This window comes from Lathyrus oleraceus, chromosome 6 (assembly GCF_024323335.1).
Source record: "Lathyrus oleraceus cultivar Zhongwan6 chromosome 6, CAAS_Psat_ZW6_1.0, whole genome shotgun sequence".
NCBI lineage: Eukaryota > Viridiplantae > Streptophyta > Magnoliopsida > Fabales > Fabaceae > Lathyrus > Lathyrus oleraceus.
Genome location: NC_066584.1, coordinates 18,778,129 through 18,796,302, shown reverse-complemented (window position 1 = coordinate 18,796,302; position 18,174 = coordinate 18,778,129). Strand labels below are relative to the sequence as shown.

The 18,174-nt window shown below is 34.1% G+C and overlaps 1 protein-coding gene and 1 long non-coding RNA gene across 2 annotated transcripts; both read left to right on the top strand.

Moving 5' to 3' along the window:
• Positions 1-460, top strand: LOC127092682 (uncharacterized). The gene is made up of 2 exons (XR_007792260.1): positions 1-94; positions 197-460. It is a non-coding gene; the product is annotated as an uncharacterized LOC127092682 (long non-coding RNA).
• A 4,397-nt stretch (positions 461-4,857) lies between these two features.
• LOC127093738 (agamous-like MADS-box protein MADS9) lies at positions 4,858-5,259 on the top strand. The gene has a single exon (XM_051032644.1). It carries the CDS (start codon positions 4,858-4,860, stop codon positions 5,257-5,259), a length of 402 nt encoding a protein of 133 aa, XP_050888601.1.
• Positions 5,260-18,174: the final 12,915 nt, after the last annotated feature.

The following is an 18,174-nucleotide window of genomic DNA, read 5'->3' as shown; positions in this document are numbered from 1 at the left end:
GAAATAACAACATTAAAAGTTGTATCGTTTCTTCTAAAAATCAAAGATATGAAAATCCTTTTCATTGTTTTGCTGATTTTCTCAATTCATTTAGGTATGAGTTATGATATTGCTTTTTAGTTTTAGTGAAATTTAAGGAGTTTGTTTTCTTTAACTAACTGTGTTTAGGATGAATTGGATTTGTTTTTTTATGCAGGAAATGAAGTGCGAATGCTAGAGGCAGATGATTGTACTAGAATCATACCTGGTTATTGCAAGGAGAAATGGAAGAGTTTTTTTTTGCAGCTTAAATTGCATGGGAGAATGTAATACATTTGCTGCAAATGGTAAATGTCATAGCGAAGACAATGATTGTCATTGTAATTGTTGTTCTTAAATGGTTATAACCATGGAATAATACATTGTGATATGGTTAAGGTTTAACTTAAAGAATAAAATATTGTTACTAGTTCTTTCTTCACCTTTTTGGTTACTTAATCTGATTACTGAATGTTTGTTGCATTTTAACGAAGGAATTCGATTACAAAAAAGTGGACGAATAAAAAACCTAGTGTGCAAGGGAGGGGTTCGAATAAAAGTTAACAATTATGAATTTGATAATTACGTGGAGGATTCTCTTCAGTTTTTTTTATAAAAAATAATCAACTATTTTAATTTAATTTTTTAAAATAATCATAATATCAATTTATTTACTAAAATAATTATGTTTCGGGTAAAGTTTAAACCATGCCTCGGTCCCTTTGACACATGCATTTTGTCATTGAGCAGAGACGACATCATCATTGACAAATGCATGCAGTGTAGCCAATGCAATTGGTGCATGCTTACTATAAATAGGGGTGTTCAAAACCAAACCAACCCAATAGAAAACCGCAAACCAAACCAAACCAAATCGAAACCGCCTAAAACCGCATTTGGTTCGGATGCGTTTGGGTCATTTTTTAACAAAATCGCACGGTTTGGTTTGGTTTGCGGTTTGTATTTTGCAAACCGAACTAAACCAAACCAAACCGCATTATGTTACCATCTAAACTTCACTTATCCCACATCCAATCCAAAACTCAAACCTAATATGTCTTAACCTTACAATTACAAACGATTTTCTCTTACTCACACTTAGGGTTTCAATTTCAACATTCTTAAATCTCTCATAGTAGTACCGCACATTCTTTTCATCTTCTTTGCCATGTACATTTCACCTTTTCTACTAGAATATGTCCTCTCTTATGTTCTTTCTTTTTCATATTTTATATTATTGTTTTATCTTCTAATTACATTTTTATCGCACATTTCTTCTCAATCTCGCATCTCTTATGTTTTTTTTCATCTTCTCTAATCTCTCTTCTCATATGTTTTTTATGTTTTATTATAATATTTTTGATATTATTTTATGCTACTATTTTATATATATTTTTTATTCCACTTTATTCTAATCTAACTTTTTGTATATTGAATGAGAAGTTTTTCTCTAAATATGATGAGTTTTGATGTTATTTACTAATGTATGAATGACTAAACACAAAGTTACATTGTTCTCTATAGGTGTATGTATGGCTAATTAAAAAAATTGTAAAAAACCGAACCAACCGAACCAATCCAAATCGCATTGATTTGGTTTGGTTTTATTTGGTTTTATTTCTAAAAGCCAACCGAACCAAACCGAACCGCATATTTTTTTCTATATATTTTTTATATTTTTTCTATATAGTATAAATCATGTGCATGCATCATTGTATGTGACACAAATTTTATATATTTTTTTCTTTACTTTTATATTTTATACTTCCTCCGTCTCATAAAAATGTCATATTTGAACAATTCACGGTTCTTGAGAAAATGAATGAATGTGTTGATTTTGATGATAAAACTAATATCATTTAGTAGAATATTCCTATTAATTGTAATTAAAAGAATGGTTGGATAAACTGAAAGTTAATAAATATGGGTATGATAGTGAAAAAATAATAATAAATACTGCATTGATAGTTCAAAAGGATAATTATTTTGAGACAGAGAAAAAAATACAAATGAGACACTTTTTATGAGACAGAGGGAGTACTTATAAATAAATAAAATAAATGGGTAAATGAAAAATAATTATTAATATTATGATATAAAGTTAAAATACATAACAATTGAGAAGAAAATCAATGATTCGCCCGATTGAAATACCCTTATGTTCCACATCCAGATGCGTTAGCCTGCCTTCGAGGTCTCCCACAATTTCCCTTAGTTGTTTGGGGTCTTTGGGTGCTGACATGATGCAATGGTGGCTGGTGTGAAGGTCCGGTGGAAGGTCCAACGGTATTTGATAAATTTGTCATCATTTCTCCCCAATAGTTGGGGGTGTTGCCACCAACAACGTTGATGTAATTAAGTTCGGTGTCCATGTTGTCGTAGTTGGGTCATTGTGGTTGGGTGGTTTGTGGATGCTATAGTTGCCCGAATTAGGATATTGAATCATTTTGGAAACGAAGCAATGGTTCTCGTGGTGTAATAAATTCAAACAATGGTTGGATGTTGTGGCGTTTGGATGTTTGAGTGTTTATAAGTGAGGAGCTATGATGGGATGAGATTGAATCGTATGAATCATCCAACCTATAGACAAATGTGGTGTTTGCGTATGATTGTTGGTGGTTAGGGTTTGGTTCCTGGTTTTGAGTTTGAGCGTGTGGCTTGAATTGGTTGTGTGGTTGGGTGTTTGATGGTTGAGTGTATATGGTTGGGTGATGGTGTGAGGTTGGTCGTTGGGTTTGGGTGGATTGACATTGTTCTTGGGCAGGGATTTGTTGATGGGTGTTTGATGACGAAAGTCGTTGGTGTGGATCACTCAAATACCTTGGCTCGGACACAAACTGTGGCGTTGTAACCGACCTAAACCATGTCATGTAATGTTGAATTGGTCTAGAACCATGTATGATTGGTTCATTTAATATGTGTTGTCGTCAATTCCTCCAATGACGACATATCTATTTTGCGAAGTCTCTCTAGTCGGAATAATCCCATTGGCCATCAACTCTTTGTTGATGCCAATTGTCATACCCCGATTTTAATCCTGAATTGTTTCCCTTTTTTTCATTTTTTATTTGGCACTTGGCCTAAAGTTCATTTGCATACATTCATTCCCAAATCCATATTTTGTGATAAACATTGGTTATTATCTAGCTTTTTGATCATGGTGTTTTGTGATTACAAAATGGATTTTAGTTATTTGACTTTTTTTAATTTTTCAATTTTAATTTAATTTCAAAGTAAATCTAATTCCAAATTTCAAGTTAATCTTAATTGTATTTTACTAATGATTCAAACTCTAATTGATTTTAATTTCCAAATGAATGTTAGAGTTGATATCAAAGTAATCTTAACAAATTATAGATTGATTCGATTTTAATTGGTTTTGTTGGTTTTTTATTTTATTTTAAATTGACATTTGGATTAGTCTTAGATTTATTTCTAAAATCCATATTCATTTCTATAACCACAAATTCATTTCATTCAAACCAAGTTTGTTACAACCTTAAAATCATAAGTAATTTTTGTTATTAAAACAAGCATTACATTATGCCTCATTGGTTATTCATATACATTTTATGCTACATACATCAAACTCCAAACCACATATTCCAAAACATAAACAAAACATTAGTCAACATTTTCACCTTGACCTAACAACTCCTCATTTCATTACAAGTGACAAAGCACCAACATTAGCCCCATTCTCCAATCTCACACCAGGCATAACCATATCTACGTCAACACTCATCATCTTCATCCATTTCACAAACATAAATGACCCACATGTCATTTCCATGAAATAATCACCTGTTAACATTCTTATAGCTTGCCATGTACTATCCAAGATTATGCTTTTACTCCATATAGACACTTCTTCGCCTTTTTTCTTCCTTCCTACAAGAACCCATTTCGCTATACCACATGTTAATGCAGCCATAGTACCTGAGAGAATCCATATCAAAGGAAGTAGCCAAAAGATTGGAACTTTATTGATGTTCTTTAGGTGGAAAATCAAGTTCAAATGAGCATAAATTGCTAATCCTAGTAAGATATGAGGTTACTTTTGAATTCATTGGAGCTACTGAAGGTGCACCAAGGATCACATTCTTTTGGACGAGAGAACCAGGGAGAATTAGGCTTTGACTTCCAATAACCGAGTTGTCTTGAACCTCGATTCTTCCACGAGTGTATCTGTTGGAAGAATGAAACCCTATAATCATTTTGCTAAAATCTCCTAGATGGACTCCGGCACCAATTGACATTAACTCTGGATTTGAAACCGGGTTGATGGCTCTAATGGAACAATGCTTGCCAATTTTTGCTCCCATAAGGCGTAAATATACGCAGAAGGCTTCTGTTCCTGAGAGAAGCTTAGCACATCTAAGGTGGCAGGAAATGTTCATTCGGCATTGAAGCCAGGTTTTGAATTCGAATTGGTTTTGGTTACGTATGAGGAGCCAAGTGAAAAACAGCAGGAGCGACAATCTGATGGTGCGCAAAATGGTACTGAGCCTTTGGTAACAGACAATGACGAAGTAATGGTTGAGGCTGATACGAGTGATGATGTGACCATTGAAATGGAAACTTTTGAAGACACCAATTCTTGTTCTTGTCATATGTCCAATTCGAGAGCTTACTTGTCAAGCTGCTGCAGAAGCAACTCATCACAATCATACAATCAAATACTACGCATACATTGACCAAATGGACAAAAGAATGCACTTGGATTTGGTCTTGAACTTCCCATGACAAACCTTACACTTGCATCCTGTCATTACCTGCAACAGAACCGCAGATGGAAGCCTGCAAGAAAAAACCAAACACCAGTTTCACAACAAGAAGATGGGAAGAGGTAAGATTGAGATCAAGAGGATTGAAAACTCAAGCAGCAGACAAGTTACCTATTCAAAGAGAAAGAACGGTATCCTTAAGAAAGCAAAGGAAATAAGTGTTCTCTGTGATGCTCAAGTTTCTCTTATCCTCTTTGGTGCTTCTGGAAAGATGCATGAATACATCAGTCCCTCCACCACGTTGATTGATGTTCTTGACAGATACCAAAGAGCTTCTGAAAAAACTCTTTGGGATGCTAAACATGAGAACCTTAGCAATGAAATTGATAGAATAAAAAAGGAGAATGACAACATGCAAATTGAACTCAGGCACTTGAAGGGAGAGGACATTACTTCACTGAATTACAAAGAGCTTATGTCCCTTGAGGATGCCCTTGAAAATAGCCTCATTTGAACCAAAACCTGCACCCAAAGTATAAAAAACCAGTGAACCAAACCACTTCATGGGATGTTTAAGAAGGCTAAAAGAAATACAAGAGAACAAAACAGTAGCAGATTGATTATAAACACAAAGAAGAAAAGCATCGCCTCACGTAACTGCCAACAACAATGGCGTTTTCTTTTTCTTCTTCCCACTTCCTGTTATTTCTCATGATTGTTTCTGACTGCATCTGCCTCCGATGATGTGAACTTGTTGCAGCAATAATTAAGAGCTCACCATCACATTTTGCAGCCAAACCAATAGGCTAGGAAATACCAATTCAACCAAAGCCACGTGAAAACCAAAGCCCCTCACGTTTTCACCATTTCACTGCAGTAACACATAATACTTAGTCAAAGCTGTAAAATTTCAGAAAATTCCCAAATTGGCATTAGGACAAAACAGAAAGAGAAAGCATGAGTTCATATTACCGTTTCTGATTTAGCATCGAATAGGGCAATCCAAAACTGAGAATCCCTAAAGGGATTTTGCAGAGACCCCTTTTGAACTCCACCATACCAAATCTGAAAACCCTAACTCGTGAGAGATAAATAGAGAAGGGATCAGTGAAAAGAAAGGGATTTGGAGGCGGAAGTGAAAAATTCCAAAACAGAAAACCCTAATCCTAAAATCAAAAGGAAATCAGTGTTGGAAGAGGCGAAGGGAGAGGGTTCGATTGTTACCTGAGCTACCGATTCACCGCAAAGGTGAGCTTTCTTTCAAACTTTCATGCTGTTTGGGCGAGAGAGAGATTTGTTGAGAGTGAAGGTTGGTGATGAGCGATTTTGAGAGCGACTGAGAGAGGTGAGTGTTTGAGAGGGATAGCGATTGAGAGCGAGAGAGAAAAATCGTGGGGTTTGAGGTCGTGAGGGAGAGACTCGTTGAGAGTGACAGAGATTTGTTGAGGACGACGAGAGGTTTTGTTCGTTACTGTGCTTCACATTTTTCATTTTGTCTTTTTTTATTCAAATGATACAAATGATTTAAACCATAAAAATACATTTAGTTTTCCTTTGTTTTATTAATCTATCTTGGTTTATATATCTAAATTAGCATTAGAATAACAACTAATCATAAATGGTCTAGTGGAGAGAGGGTAGTTTCATGGTCTTTAGTGTAGTGGGTTCGATACTCATGTATAGCATTTTATTTCTTTTAGCATTCATTTTTTATGTTTATGTTTTATTATAATTTCTCCTATACTCACAGTTTCATTATTGTTTAATAACACAAGTTTGATTTCCTTTAATTTCATCATACATTCAAAACCATTTTAAACTATTAAAATCACATTTTTTTCTCGATTCAATGTCGAGCCCATTTCCACACCCTCGTAAGTCGATTGCTTTTAAGCATCGCCATCAACCTCACATAGCTTACTCTTGGGCTTTCTTACAATGAGTCGGTTCTCTTGCACTTACACTCATGCATTGCATTATTTGTTGTTTGGGCCCGATTTAATTATTTCATGATTTTTGAATCCCCATTTGACAAAATGTACCCCACTCTCCCGATGTGTAATAATCTTGTACTGTTTTATTTCTTTATTTGTTTGACTATTTAGTTAGATACTAACACAAGAATAAAATCAACCATTTCCAAAAAATACAAAAATATGACTCGATCCAACATCGAGTATTTTCTCAATAAACAAATCAATTCATTTCTCCCTCCTATTTCTTTTCCATTTCTTTCAAACTTTCATCAAACGCTTGATTCAACGTCAAGCCTTTTTTTCTAATAAAAACTCAAAAATATTAATTTATAGTTAAGACCTTTTCAATAAGATGGAAGTGGAACGTGGTGTATACCACGCACTCCTGAGACTAGGATTCGAGATGTATATCTCGCCAATCCTAGCTCTCGCCATAATCCAAATTCATCCACTTTGTTTTCTCTCAAACATTCATTCAAATTCCTTTTAAACGTCCATCAATACTTGATCTATGGTCAAGTCATTTTCACAACAAAACTCAAAATACCTAATTCTTATTCAACACTTTCTCAATAAAGGTGGAAATGGAACATGGTCTATACCATGCACTCCTGAGATTAAAGATTCGAGACGTATGCCTCGCCTATCTTGGTTCTCGCCATCGTCTAAAATTGTCAATGCGGTTTCTTCAAACCCTTTCTCAATCAAATTCCAAAATACCTAATCCCTATCTTAACCTCTTTCAATAAAGATGGAAATGGAATATGGTGTATACCATGCACTCCTGAGGCTAGGATTCGAGATGTATATCTCGCTCATCCAAGTTCTCGCCATCACTCAGAATACATCCAACCAATCAAACCCTTTTCTCGCCGCCGTGCGACTAATCAAAAACCTTCTTTCATAAACGAAAGGTATCTTGTCTTAAGGTGATGCAAAACAATGTTTCGGCCACGATTGTTGAGTAGAGATAAATGACGCTTTTCCGAATGTAGATTTATAAATCCGTTCGATGTGTGGTATGCGTCCACTCCTCATCTGTTTTGGGTAAAACGATGTTTTCGTCGATTAATACAATATAGCTTTCGCTAAAAATCGACCAACAAACGAACATTTTTCTACCCAGAACTACGTAAGCCTTGATTTCTCTTTTGAGATACATAGGAGCAGGATTCGTAAATCTTGTCAGGCCCACTAATAAAAAACTTAGGTTTAGTCCTTCGTCAAAAATCCAAAAATATTTTCCTTTCTTTCATTCTTTATTTCCCACTTAATAATTCGAAAAGCCTAACACTTCAACTAACACTAACGCACACAACTGACCTAATGGTTCCCGTTGAGTACAACGGACGTGAGGGGTGCTAATACCTTCCCCTTGCGTAATCGACTCCCGAATCCTGATATTGGTTGCGATGATCATATCTTATCCTTTCTTTTGTCTTGGGTTTTATCGATATTTCCCCTTTCCTTTTTAGGAATAAATGAAGTTCGGTGGCGACTCTATTCAGTCCATCATTGCGAGCGTGCGATCGCGCTTCGCTTTGAAGTCGTATCCCCATTTTTTTTCGAGGTGCGACACCAATCTCCCAAACACGTCGAAGGTTCTGGAATTTATTGTTGCATGCCGAACTACATCTTTACACAGTCACTCTGGTGCATCTCCATAATAGAGAACCGGATGATTAATGTTTTTGTTGTCCAATCTGCATCATCATCATGGTTAACTTGATGATCAAGACCTAGATACGGTCTCCAGATAAACTGTATAAGAATTTGACATGATTAAAGGATATGTAATTGGATAATTTTTTTAAATCAAAAGTAGAGTTGTTTAGTAGTAATACAGCGTCTGATCCAATGTGGTCTAAAAGATTGCGATAGACTACTACAGCGTGTCTAGGACATTTGTTGTAGTTCATCCCCTTAACTGACCATCTAGATAAAAAAGATTGAAAATATATTAGTTACGAAAATATTGAAAATATATTAGTTACAGTTAGTTGTAGTATAAAGTATAATAAATTAGAAGATTTAAGATTAACTTACTTTGTTGCGTAGGGGAATGTGCATGACTTCTTGTTGACCAGGCGAGTGACGATATTCTTGATTAACCTCATGCTTGTAGCAAATAGGTGCAAGAATAAAACATTTAAGTATTTTTTTAGCACTTTTACACAAGAAATGTATAGATGGGACAAAAAAGCTGAACCCCAACTATATGTGTCTACTTTATTTATGTTTCGTAACAACGACAAATACATAATATTTACCGTATTATCAGTACTTTCAAGAAATAAAAATTACCAAATATAATCATAATATAAAATTGAGCATTAATTATCTTTTCATATTCAATAGATTCTTCGTTTAATGTTATACTTGAATAATATTGTTTAAGATATTTTAAATTAATACCTTGACTCCTAGGTTGACCCGAAGTCTGTCACGTAGTTATGTCTTCACACAAAGAGGCACCAAACAATTCCTCGTATATAGATTTATCTTGGTTAACTCTTTCATTTACGGTCTTACCATCGATTGGTAGACCTAACAACATGTAAACGTCCTCAAGTGTGATGACACACTCACCGAAAGGAAGATGAAATGTGTGGGTCTCAGGTCTCCATCTTTCCAATAAAGCAAGAATAAATTTGTAGTCAATAGAGTATGAGACTATGTTGAGTAGATTACCAAAACTGTATCCTCGAAGATATGGTTCTATCAAAGAATCGTGTGGAACATATTCATGTACACGACATCGAAATCTCTTTGGGTCCTAACAAAATATAATTAAGAAATAAGTGAGAATATGTATAAACAATAGAGACATTTTGTTAGGAAATAAGAATAAGTAATAAACAATATCGAATAAGTAATAACATACAAATGTCACAATATTATCGATTGTTCCTCGATGTTCATCACCCATTGTCAATAAAGACATATTGTTGAAGATATGGGTTGAGTGTTGCAGATACGATGAGTGTTGCAGATAAGTTGAATGTTGTAGATATGATGAGTGTTGCGGATAGGTTGAGTGTTGCATATAGGTTGAGTGTTGTAATATTTATAGATAAAAAAGTAAGTTGAGTGTAAGCTTGATGGTAAGTTGTATTCACGGGAAAGTGTACTTTGCATGTGATGTATGTTAACGCGTCATTGGTAAGGGCGCATGCATATCTTTTTGCATGTGATGCATGTGAGCATGCATCATTGGCAAGGGAGCATGCATTTATTTTTGCATGTGAACACGCGTCATTAGTAAGGGTGCATGCCTTGTCTTGTTAGGACAGAGGAATCCTGTAGGGAATCATGCAGGGCACATGCCTTGTCTTTTAGGGCATGGGAATCCTGCAAGGAATCCTGCATGGCGCCATTGGTAAGGGCACATACCTTGCCTTGTATTCTACATGCATGATTCATGGTAGAGATTCTTGTAGTATGAAGCCTAGGCTTGTGAAACTGATGAAGACGAACAAGTTGAAGTCGATGTTGTTGACGAGGAAGAAGAAAAAGATGAGTTATTGGTTGATGAAATGGTGAATGATGAAACTGTCGACCACCAACAAGATGCGTTACTAGATAGTCATGTATATTGTCCACCTCAACACATGACAAGCTTAAATTTGGGTACAGATGAACCTTCGTCAGATATATTTTACAATCCTTATATGCAAATTCAAGGATCATTGAAAGAAGGAGACAAATTTCACACAAAAGAAGACTATGTCAGAGCCATTAAAAAGTATCACATGGAAATATCAGCTGATTATAGGGTTGATCGAACTAATGCAATGAGGTATAAATTTATTGTCGAAATGAGCTCTGCCTATTCCGATTGTCAGCATTTTACCCGAAGAGGAGTGATTCGTGGGAGATAAGTTATATGAGTCAAGTTCGCACATGCTTAATCACGAACCCAATGCAGGACCATCGCAAACTTAGCTCTCAATTAATATGCGATAAAATTTTGTTTGTCATTAGCGACAATCCGCCGTTAAAGGTGAGTACAATAATCTCGCATATCGTTACACAATACAACTATACCCCTTCATACAGGAAGGCATGGATAGCTAGGGCTAAGGCAGTTGAAAAAGTGTTTGGAAATTGGGAGGAGTCATACATAGAACTTCCAAAATACTTAATGACACTTAAGCATTATGCTCTAGGGACTATTGTGAGTTTGGAAACGTTGTCGACGTATACCCCAGACGGGACTTGTGTTAGTGGTAATAACATATTCCACTAACTCTTCTAGGCGTATCAACCATGCATCAAAGTTTTTTCTTTCTGTAAATATATTATACAAATTGATGGTACATGGTTGTACGGGAAGTATAAAGGAATGCTACTGATGGTAGTGGCACAAGATGGCAACAACAACATTTTTTCAATCGCCTTTGCACTAGTTGAAGGGGAGACTACTGAGGGATGGAGTTTTTTCGTAAAAAATCTCCGATTGCACGTTGCTCAGCTGTTGCACCCCAAAATTTGCTCACTTGGTTTTCAACCATCATATACTTATTGCTTCTCATACATTGCATTTACATTGATACTTGTGGGTGGGATCAAGGATTTCTGGAGCTTGTGATCATCCGTTGAAGATGGAAGTTTTCAAGGCAAGTTGTGTGGGACCTCATGCTCATGAGTACCTTTGATTCAAGATCATTGGCTTTTTGAATTCCCCAAGAATCTTTGAGGAATCAGGGTGTGGCTCCAGTTACTTGTCCCCTAAGCCTTTTGATCAGGAATTAGGGTTTTAGACCCTTTCAAGAATTGAGTTGAATTTTCATCAAGACTTGGTTTCATTGACCAATTGATGGCCCAAGGTATCAAGTATGACCATTGGATTCATCACAAGACTTCTCAAAGCATTGCATTGAATGATTTTTGAATTTTGACCTGATTAGTGAAAAAGTCAACTGTTGGTCAAAGGATGTTTTTGAAAAATTTCTTGAGCAACTTGGTTCTAAATGGATTATATGTCTACTAGAGCATCCTCATTAGGATAATATACATCTATTAGAGTAATAGTTGAGTTGTTAGACGATTTCCTATAAGATGAGATCTTCGGGAGAATTCGAACCCGTGTCAACCAATAGAGTAGAAGTATTGTATTTAGAAATGAGTTTTGGAATGTGTCAAATAGGACTATGTGATGACGTGGCACAACTGGAGTAGAATTATAAGCATGAGAATACATACTTCTGTTTTAATATATTATAATAGATTTACATGTTTTTCCAGCAAGCCACTTCTTATAAAAATCATGTATTCATAAAGATAATTTGATACCAAAGGAAGATAAGTTATAACTAAGCTATGAATAGGCGAGATCGATTAACAAATTCCTACTATCTAATCTACATAAATTTAAATTATGTTAGATTTTTTAAACATAAATGACCTAGACTATAAGCCTATTTGTTAAAAATGTTAAGTCTTAGATCATAAAATAAGTCTTTTAAGTCTATCATACTGACCTATTTAAATAAATATGAATATTATCATTATATTATATATTTTGGACTTTAAATTAAAATACATAAGTAAAACTTAGTTATCTTGGAGAACTTATTAAAATAAGATGAAAACACTTTATGAACAATGTCATAAGTTGTTTTCATAAGTTCTCTTAAATAAATAGTATCATAAAATTTATGCTAATAAGTAAGTTAAAGTAAGTCAACGCAAACATACTTTTAGTTTCATTAATCTTTTAGTTTGTTAGTATATTTAAACATTATTTGAATTGATTATTTACATATTTCTAAGATAAAAAGACTTTTATATAGGTTAACATGCTAACCAGACTTTCGAAAATGTCAGACCCAGGCAAAAAGATAAGCTTATGACAAGTTACATGTCAGACTTAGGCTTCGGTTTTTTTTGTAGTCCAGACTTAAGCATGACAAAACCTAACTCTCCCAATCCATTCCCACCCCTAGTTGTAACTCAGTTTTAGTGAGATGAGTTGAATTATTATATATGGGTGATCCCTTTATTTATATAGTGTTTCTAATCATGTGCTATAGTTTGTTGCTATCTTTATTGAGGTCATTGTTGGAATCATGTTAGATAGGTGTTACGTGTTTATATACCTAAAACTAGATATAGATTGAGGCATATCTTTGAGTCAAACAAGTTTCCTAATATGCATAACAATGCAGTCACCTCGTATTTATGAGAATCTTTATATGCTAATATCTTATCTTTTGAGATGACGTTGGAGGTAACTTTTATGTCACGTCACCTCATTTAGTCAAAGTATCAATTGGGAAAATTCTAAGTACCATATTGGTTGAATATAGAGCATTGGAAGTTTTTATATAGAGTGACACTCCTCACCTTACAAGTTAAATTTTGTAAGGATGAGTTATGTCAAACTCTAATATGGTATCAGAGCCTATCGATCGAACCATAGACTGCCCACCGTTAATATCCATGCACCAAACCTAAAAAAGGGTTGAGCGTGAGGGAGCGTATTGGGAAAATCCCAAGTTCCACATTGGTTGGAGATATAACATTGAAAGTGTTTATATATAGGTAGACCATCACCTTACAAGTCAGTTTTGTAAGGATGAGTTAGGTTAAACTCTGATAGCATCCACGTAAGATTTACTCTTTATTAGATTAAGCAACTCGAATATGTCTTCTTTGTGTTGTGTGAGTTTTGTGATGCTCGACTTAATTATTAATTGAGTAAGGGTTAGTATACAACCCTGCCATTGTTGATGTGGGCATCCGTATGGTTGTTCACGACCGAAAAAGGACGGCATGGTAAAACTAGGCATGTAAGGCCTAAAGTCACTAGGTACAATGGGCCTAGGGGTTACAGGGATGTCAACAGTTGCCGATGGAGGAACCACAACCGCTTCTTACGCAATCGATGACATAACCATTAAACTCACCATGAAGGTGCTGAGATTGGTTGAAGTCGCAGGCACGGAACCCGCGTTTGAAGGACTAGAAGTACCCTCACTTTTGTTAGTTCTTGTACCGACGCTTCTAGAACCAACCATCATGGTATATCTCTTAGATATCCTTTCGTGGTTTCTAGTTATCAAACCACTCCTAAGTCTTATGCACCTCACAATTTGTTTGAAAAATATTCAAAAACTAAAGTAAACAAAACTACTTTTTAAACGTAATTTTGCACGAAGTCCCACCGGAAGTGCTAATTTGTTTACCATGGAATTTGGAAAACAACCGCTAGTCCTCCCACTACAGGGTTACTCACATGACCGATTAGATTGGTCTTAGAATATACGTGCAAAATGTGTGTAATTTTGATATGCAACATTTTCATAAACATTTGAGAACCTTGTTTTGTAATGATTCTTGAAATAAGTAAAGGTTTGATATGTGGGCAGTTTGATAAGTTTGGGTGCAAGATAAATGAACGAGATAAATGAACAAGTTAAGTAAAATGCTTTGATAAATAAAATGGTGATTGAACATACATTTGCACTCGAATTCACTCTTTCTCTCTTTGACACATATACTTTAAGCATGTAAGTTTTTTAGTAGTTTCAACACGCCGATTTCCCTATGTTATAATTCCTATTCATATCAACACGAGATAACTGCTTCCCAACGGGTCTTTCTTCCCTGCTTGCCACATTCTTTCCTGCATGCAAAACTTCTTCCAAAAGTGTTGCCACATGTCCCATGTCTTGGATAATCATCTTCCTCAAACTCAAACTCACGATTTCTTAAAGAACTAACAAATTCTTTAAGATAAGTGTTATTGAGGTCCTTTGATAACGTCAGAGCAGTTACCATAGGTCTTCAACGCTTAGGTAGACTTCTGATGATTTTTTTTAAATGATCAATAGTAGAATACCCTTTGTCCATATCCTTAAGTCATGCAACGAGAGTCTGAAACCTTGAAAACATGTTCTTAACAATTTTTTAATCCTCCATATTGAATGCTTCATATTTTTGAATCAATGCAAGAGCTTTGGTTTCCTTAACTTGAGAATTCCCTTCATGCGTCATCCTCAGAGAGTCAAAAATAGATTTAGCAATATCTCTGTTGGTGATTTTCTCATACTCAGTGTATGAAATATCATTTAACAAGATGGTTCTTACTTTGTGATGATTCTTATAATCTTTATTTTGTTGATCAATCATCACTCTTTTTTCCACTTTGTTACCACTTGCATCTACTGGGTGTATGTAGCCATCAACTACCATATCCCATAGATCAACATCGTGATCTAGAAAGAAGATCTTAATTCTATCTTTCCTATTGTCAAATCTATATCCATCAAAAACATGAGGTTTAACATTGTAATAATCCCTATCATTTGTTTGAGTAACTGGTGGTGGAGGGACAATCATTGTGTTTCATGATGGATCTTTATTCGATACTGTTAGGTGTTTGATAATCTTATCAAGACCAGAACTGGATCTATGGTGCCAATTGAAGGTGGTAAGAAACACACGAAATGGGGAGTTTGAATTGGGTTTCTAAAAAACATCATCTTTTTCAAAACCAACTTAATAAATCAATAACGCGAATAAGAAAAATAGCAAAGTTATTTTTATACTGGTTTGCTATTAACGAAGCTACCTCCAATCCATCTTACCAAGGTGATTTCACCTTCTCAAGAACGACTTAATCCACTATAATCAAAACCTGATTACATACACCACAAAGAAAAATCGTCCTTATCTTTTTGAGTCTATCTGACTTAAACCTAGTCACTTAAGGAAACTACGCAAATATATTTGAGATTTACAAGTTGTATTTACAAGGAATGCTTCTAAAAATCATATTAACACAAGTATTCACAAGTATTAACACAGTAACAAGCAAAAACTCTTGTATGTTTACAAAGAATATACATAGAAAATAATATTTACTAAGAGCTTGTGTATATTCAATAGCATAAGCATTTTTCAGTAGCGTGAATCAACAATGTCTTCAAATCTTAAAGTCTCCTTTATATAGGTAGAGAAAAGATTCGTTGAAGGGTATAATTGGAATACTGAAATGCAATTGTCTCTTTCATAACGGTTTGCATATAAGCGGCAAAATGGTACAATAGTACAGTCCTTAGCCCACAAAATCAGGGTAGTGGAGGAAAGGTGATTTTGTACTGTGTACTATTTTCCTGACGCAGAACCTTTTGATCTTATCTTATAATCTTCAAAGGCTTATGATAAAATGATTTTAAAGCATGCTTAAAAGGAACAAAAGACAAGTTGACAGAATATTCATAACCTTTGTCTTCAGAGTCTTGACACAGTTCTTCAGAACCTAATCTTCAGAGTCTTCAGATCTTATTCTTGAAAGTCTTCAAAACTTGAGCGCAGAATCTTGAAGGCAGACAAACCTTTAAAAGCTCTAACAATCAGAGTCACAGTCAGAAGCTTTAGCATGAACGTTCATCAGAACCGTTGTCTATGAGATTTCTATAACTTGACAACATTTTGTAAAGCATTTGTATCTCTTCGGATTCAGAGTGTGTTGATTCCAGAATTTGATAACGTCACACATCATTGCTTCAGAGTTAGAACATGTTAGCAAAAGCTACACACTAGATGACAAAACCATTAGTGTAAAAATTTGTTCTCTAAGAAATAATGAATTGTTATCATCAAAACAAAAGGCCATATGCAAAATCAAATCTTGTTCTAACAGAGATGTCATCATTTCATTTATCACATGGTGAGATATCTATCACACTAGACGATGTCTCGTATTTGCTGCATCTCTCGATTAGAGGGAAACTTTTAGATCATGGGAAGATTAATAAATATGATGCACTGAAGTTGATGGTCGACTATCTGGAAGTTAATACAGAGGCTTCCATGAAGGAGTTTGAAACCACCGAGGGGCTTATGCTAGGTTTCGATTCCTGGATAAGGTGTACACTAATGAGCTACTTAGAGCACATCAGGTAACTAATGATAACGAGCAGGTTGCACAATATAAAGCATATGATATGAGAGCATACATGTTGTATTTGGTTGACATTGTCATTTTTATGGACAAGAGTGCCACTTAAGTGGATGTCATCTACCTACAATACTTTGATGACTTTGAGAGGACCTATGAGTACAACTAGGGGGCTGCTTGTTTCGTCTACTTGTACTCTAAGTTATCTGAAGGCTGTATGTGGAAGACGAAACATGGGACATGCAACATTATATTATTGACGATAATATTTATTGGTCTTTTAGTGTTTGTGTGTCATTTTCATTACACTTTTGCAACGCCATTTCTAATGATTCATATGTTCCAACACTTTTTCAGACTTGGATCCTCAAACACTTCCCACGTATCCTCAAACACTTTTTCAGACTTGGGTCCTCAAAATTTTAATTAAGTTTAAAAATAAACATAAAAAAATCAATCCGTCATCAAGAAATTCAATGATTCGCTGATTTGTTATCGATTTTTATCGGATCAATTGCAACTATGATTCAATGTCTTTATCAAATCATTTTCCTCTCCAATTCATAGTCTAACTCATCTGACCAAACAATTTAGATTTTAAGACACCCGTTACACATACATAAATTTAAGCCAATATTTATGTATAGATAATTAATTGTCTATTTTTGGAAGTTGACCAAAATCATCCTTTGAAGAATTATGGTTCTGATAAGAGACATGGCTCATGACTTCACTAAGTGATGGATTTCAAGATATTCTCTTAGATGATTCCATGATAGCCCTTTTCTAAATTTTTAGAGATTTTTTCTATTTGCAGCCCTTTTTCTTTTTCCTCTTTTAACAAATGTACCAAACAATTTATAGTACTTACTTAATAATATGTAATACTACCTATTATACCTCCATTTTTTATTATAAATCATTTAAAAAAAATATTTTATACCATAATATAAGTCATTTTATAATATCAATAAATAATTAATAATATTTTTTCTATTATATCCTTAAATATTTATTATTCTCTCTCTTTTCAATTATATTAATTTGTCTTTTCAATACTATTAATGAAGGACAATTTTATAAGACATTTTATAATTTTTCTTTTTTATACCACAATTATTACATTTCTTAAAAATCAAAAACGATTTATAATAAAAAATAAAGGGGTATTATTTATGTGATTGATAAAGATATATAGCAGGTTGAAAATAAAAATGTATTAATTTTATCATAAAGAATTTGAATATATTAATTACAGTACAGATATGGACATTTAATATTTGATTCACATTGTAATTATGAAAATATAATCAATAACAACTATATTCGTATCAACGATAAATAATTTGATGATTTAGTAAATTTATTAATATACTATTTCTATTTAATATAAAAATAATTCTAATTAAGTAGTTTGATATTTTAGTTTATATATATATATATATATATATATATATATATATATATATATATATATATATATATATATATATATATATATATATATATATATATATATATATATATATATATCCCAGTTAAT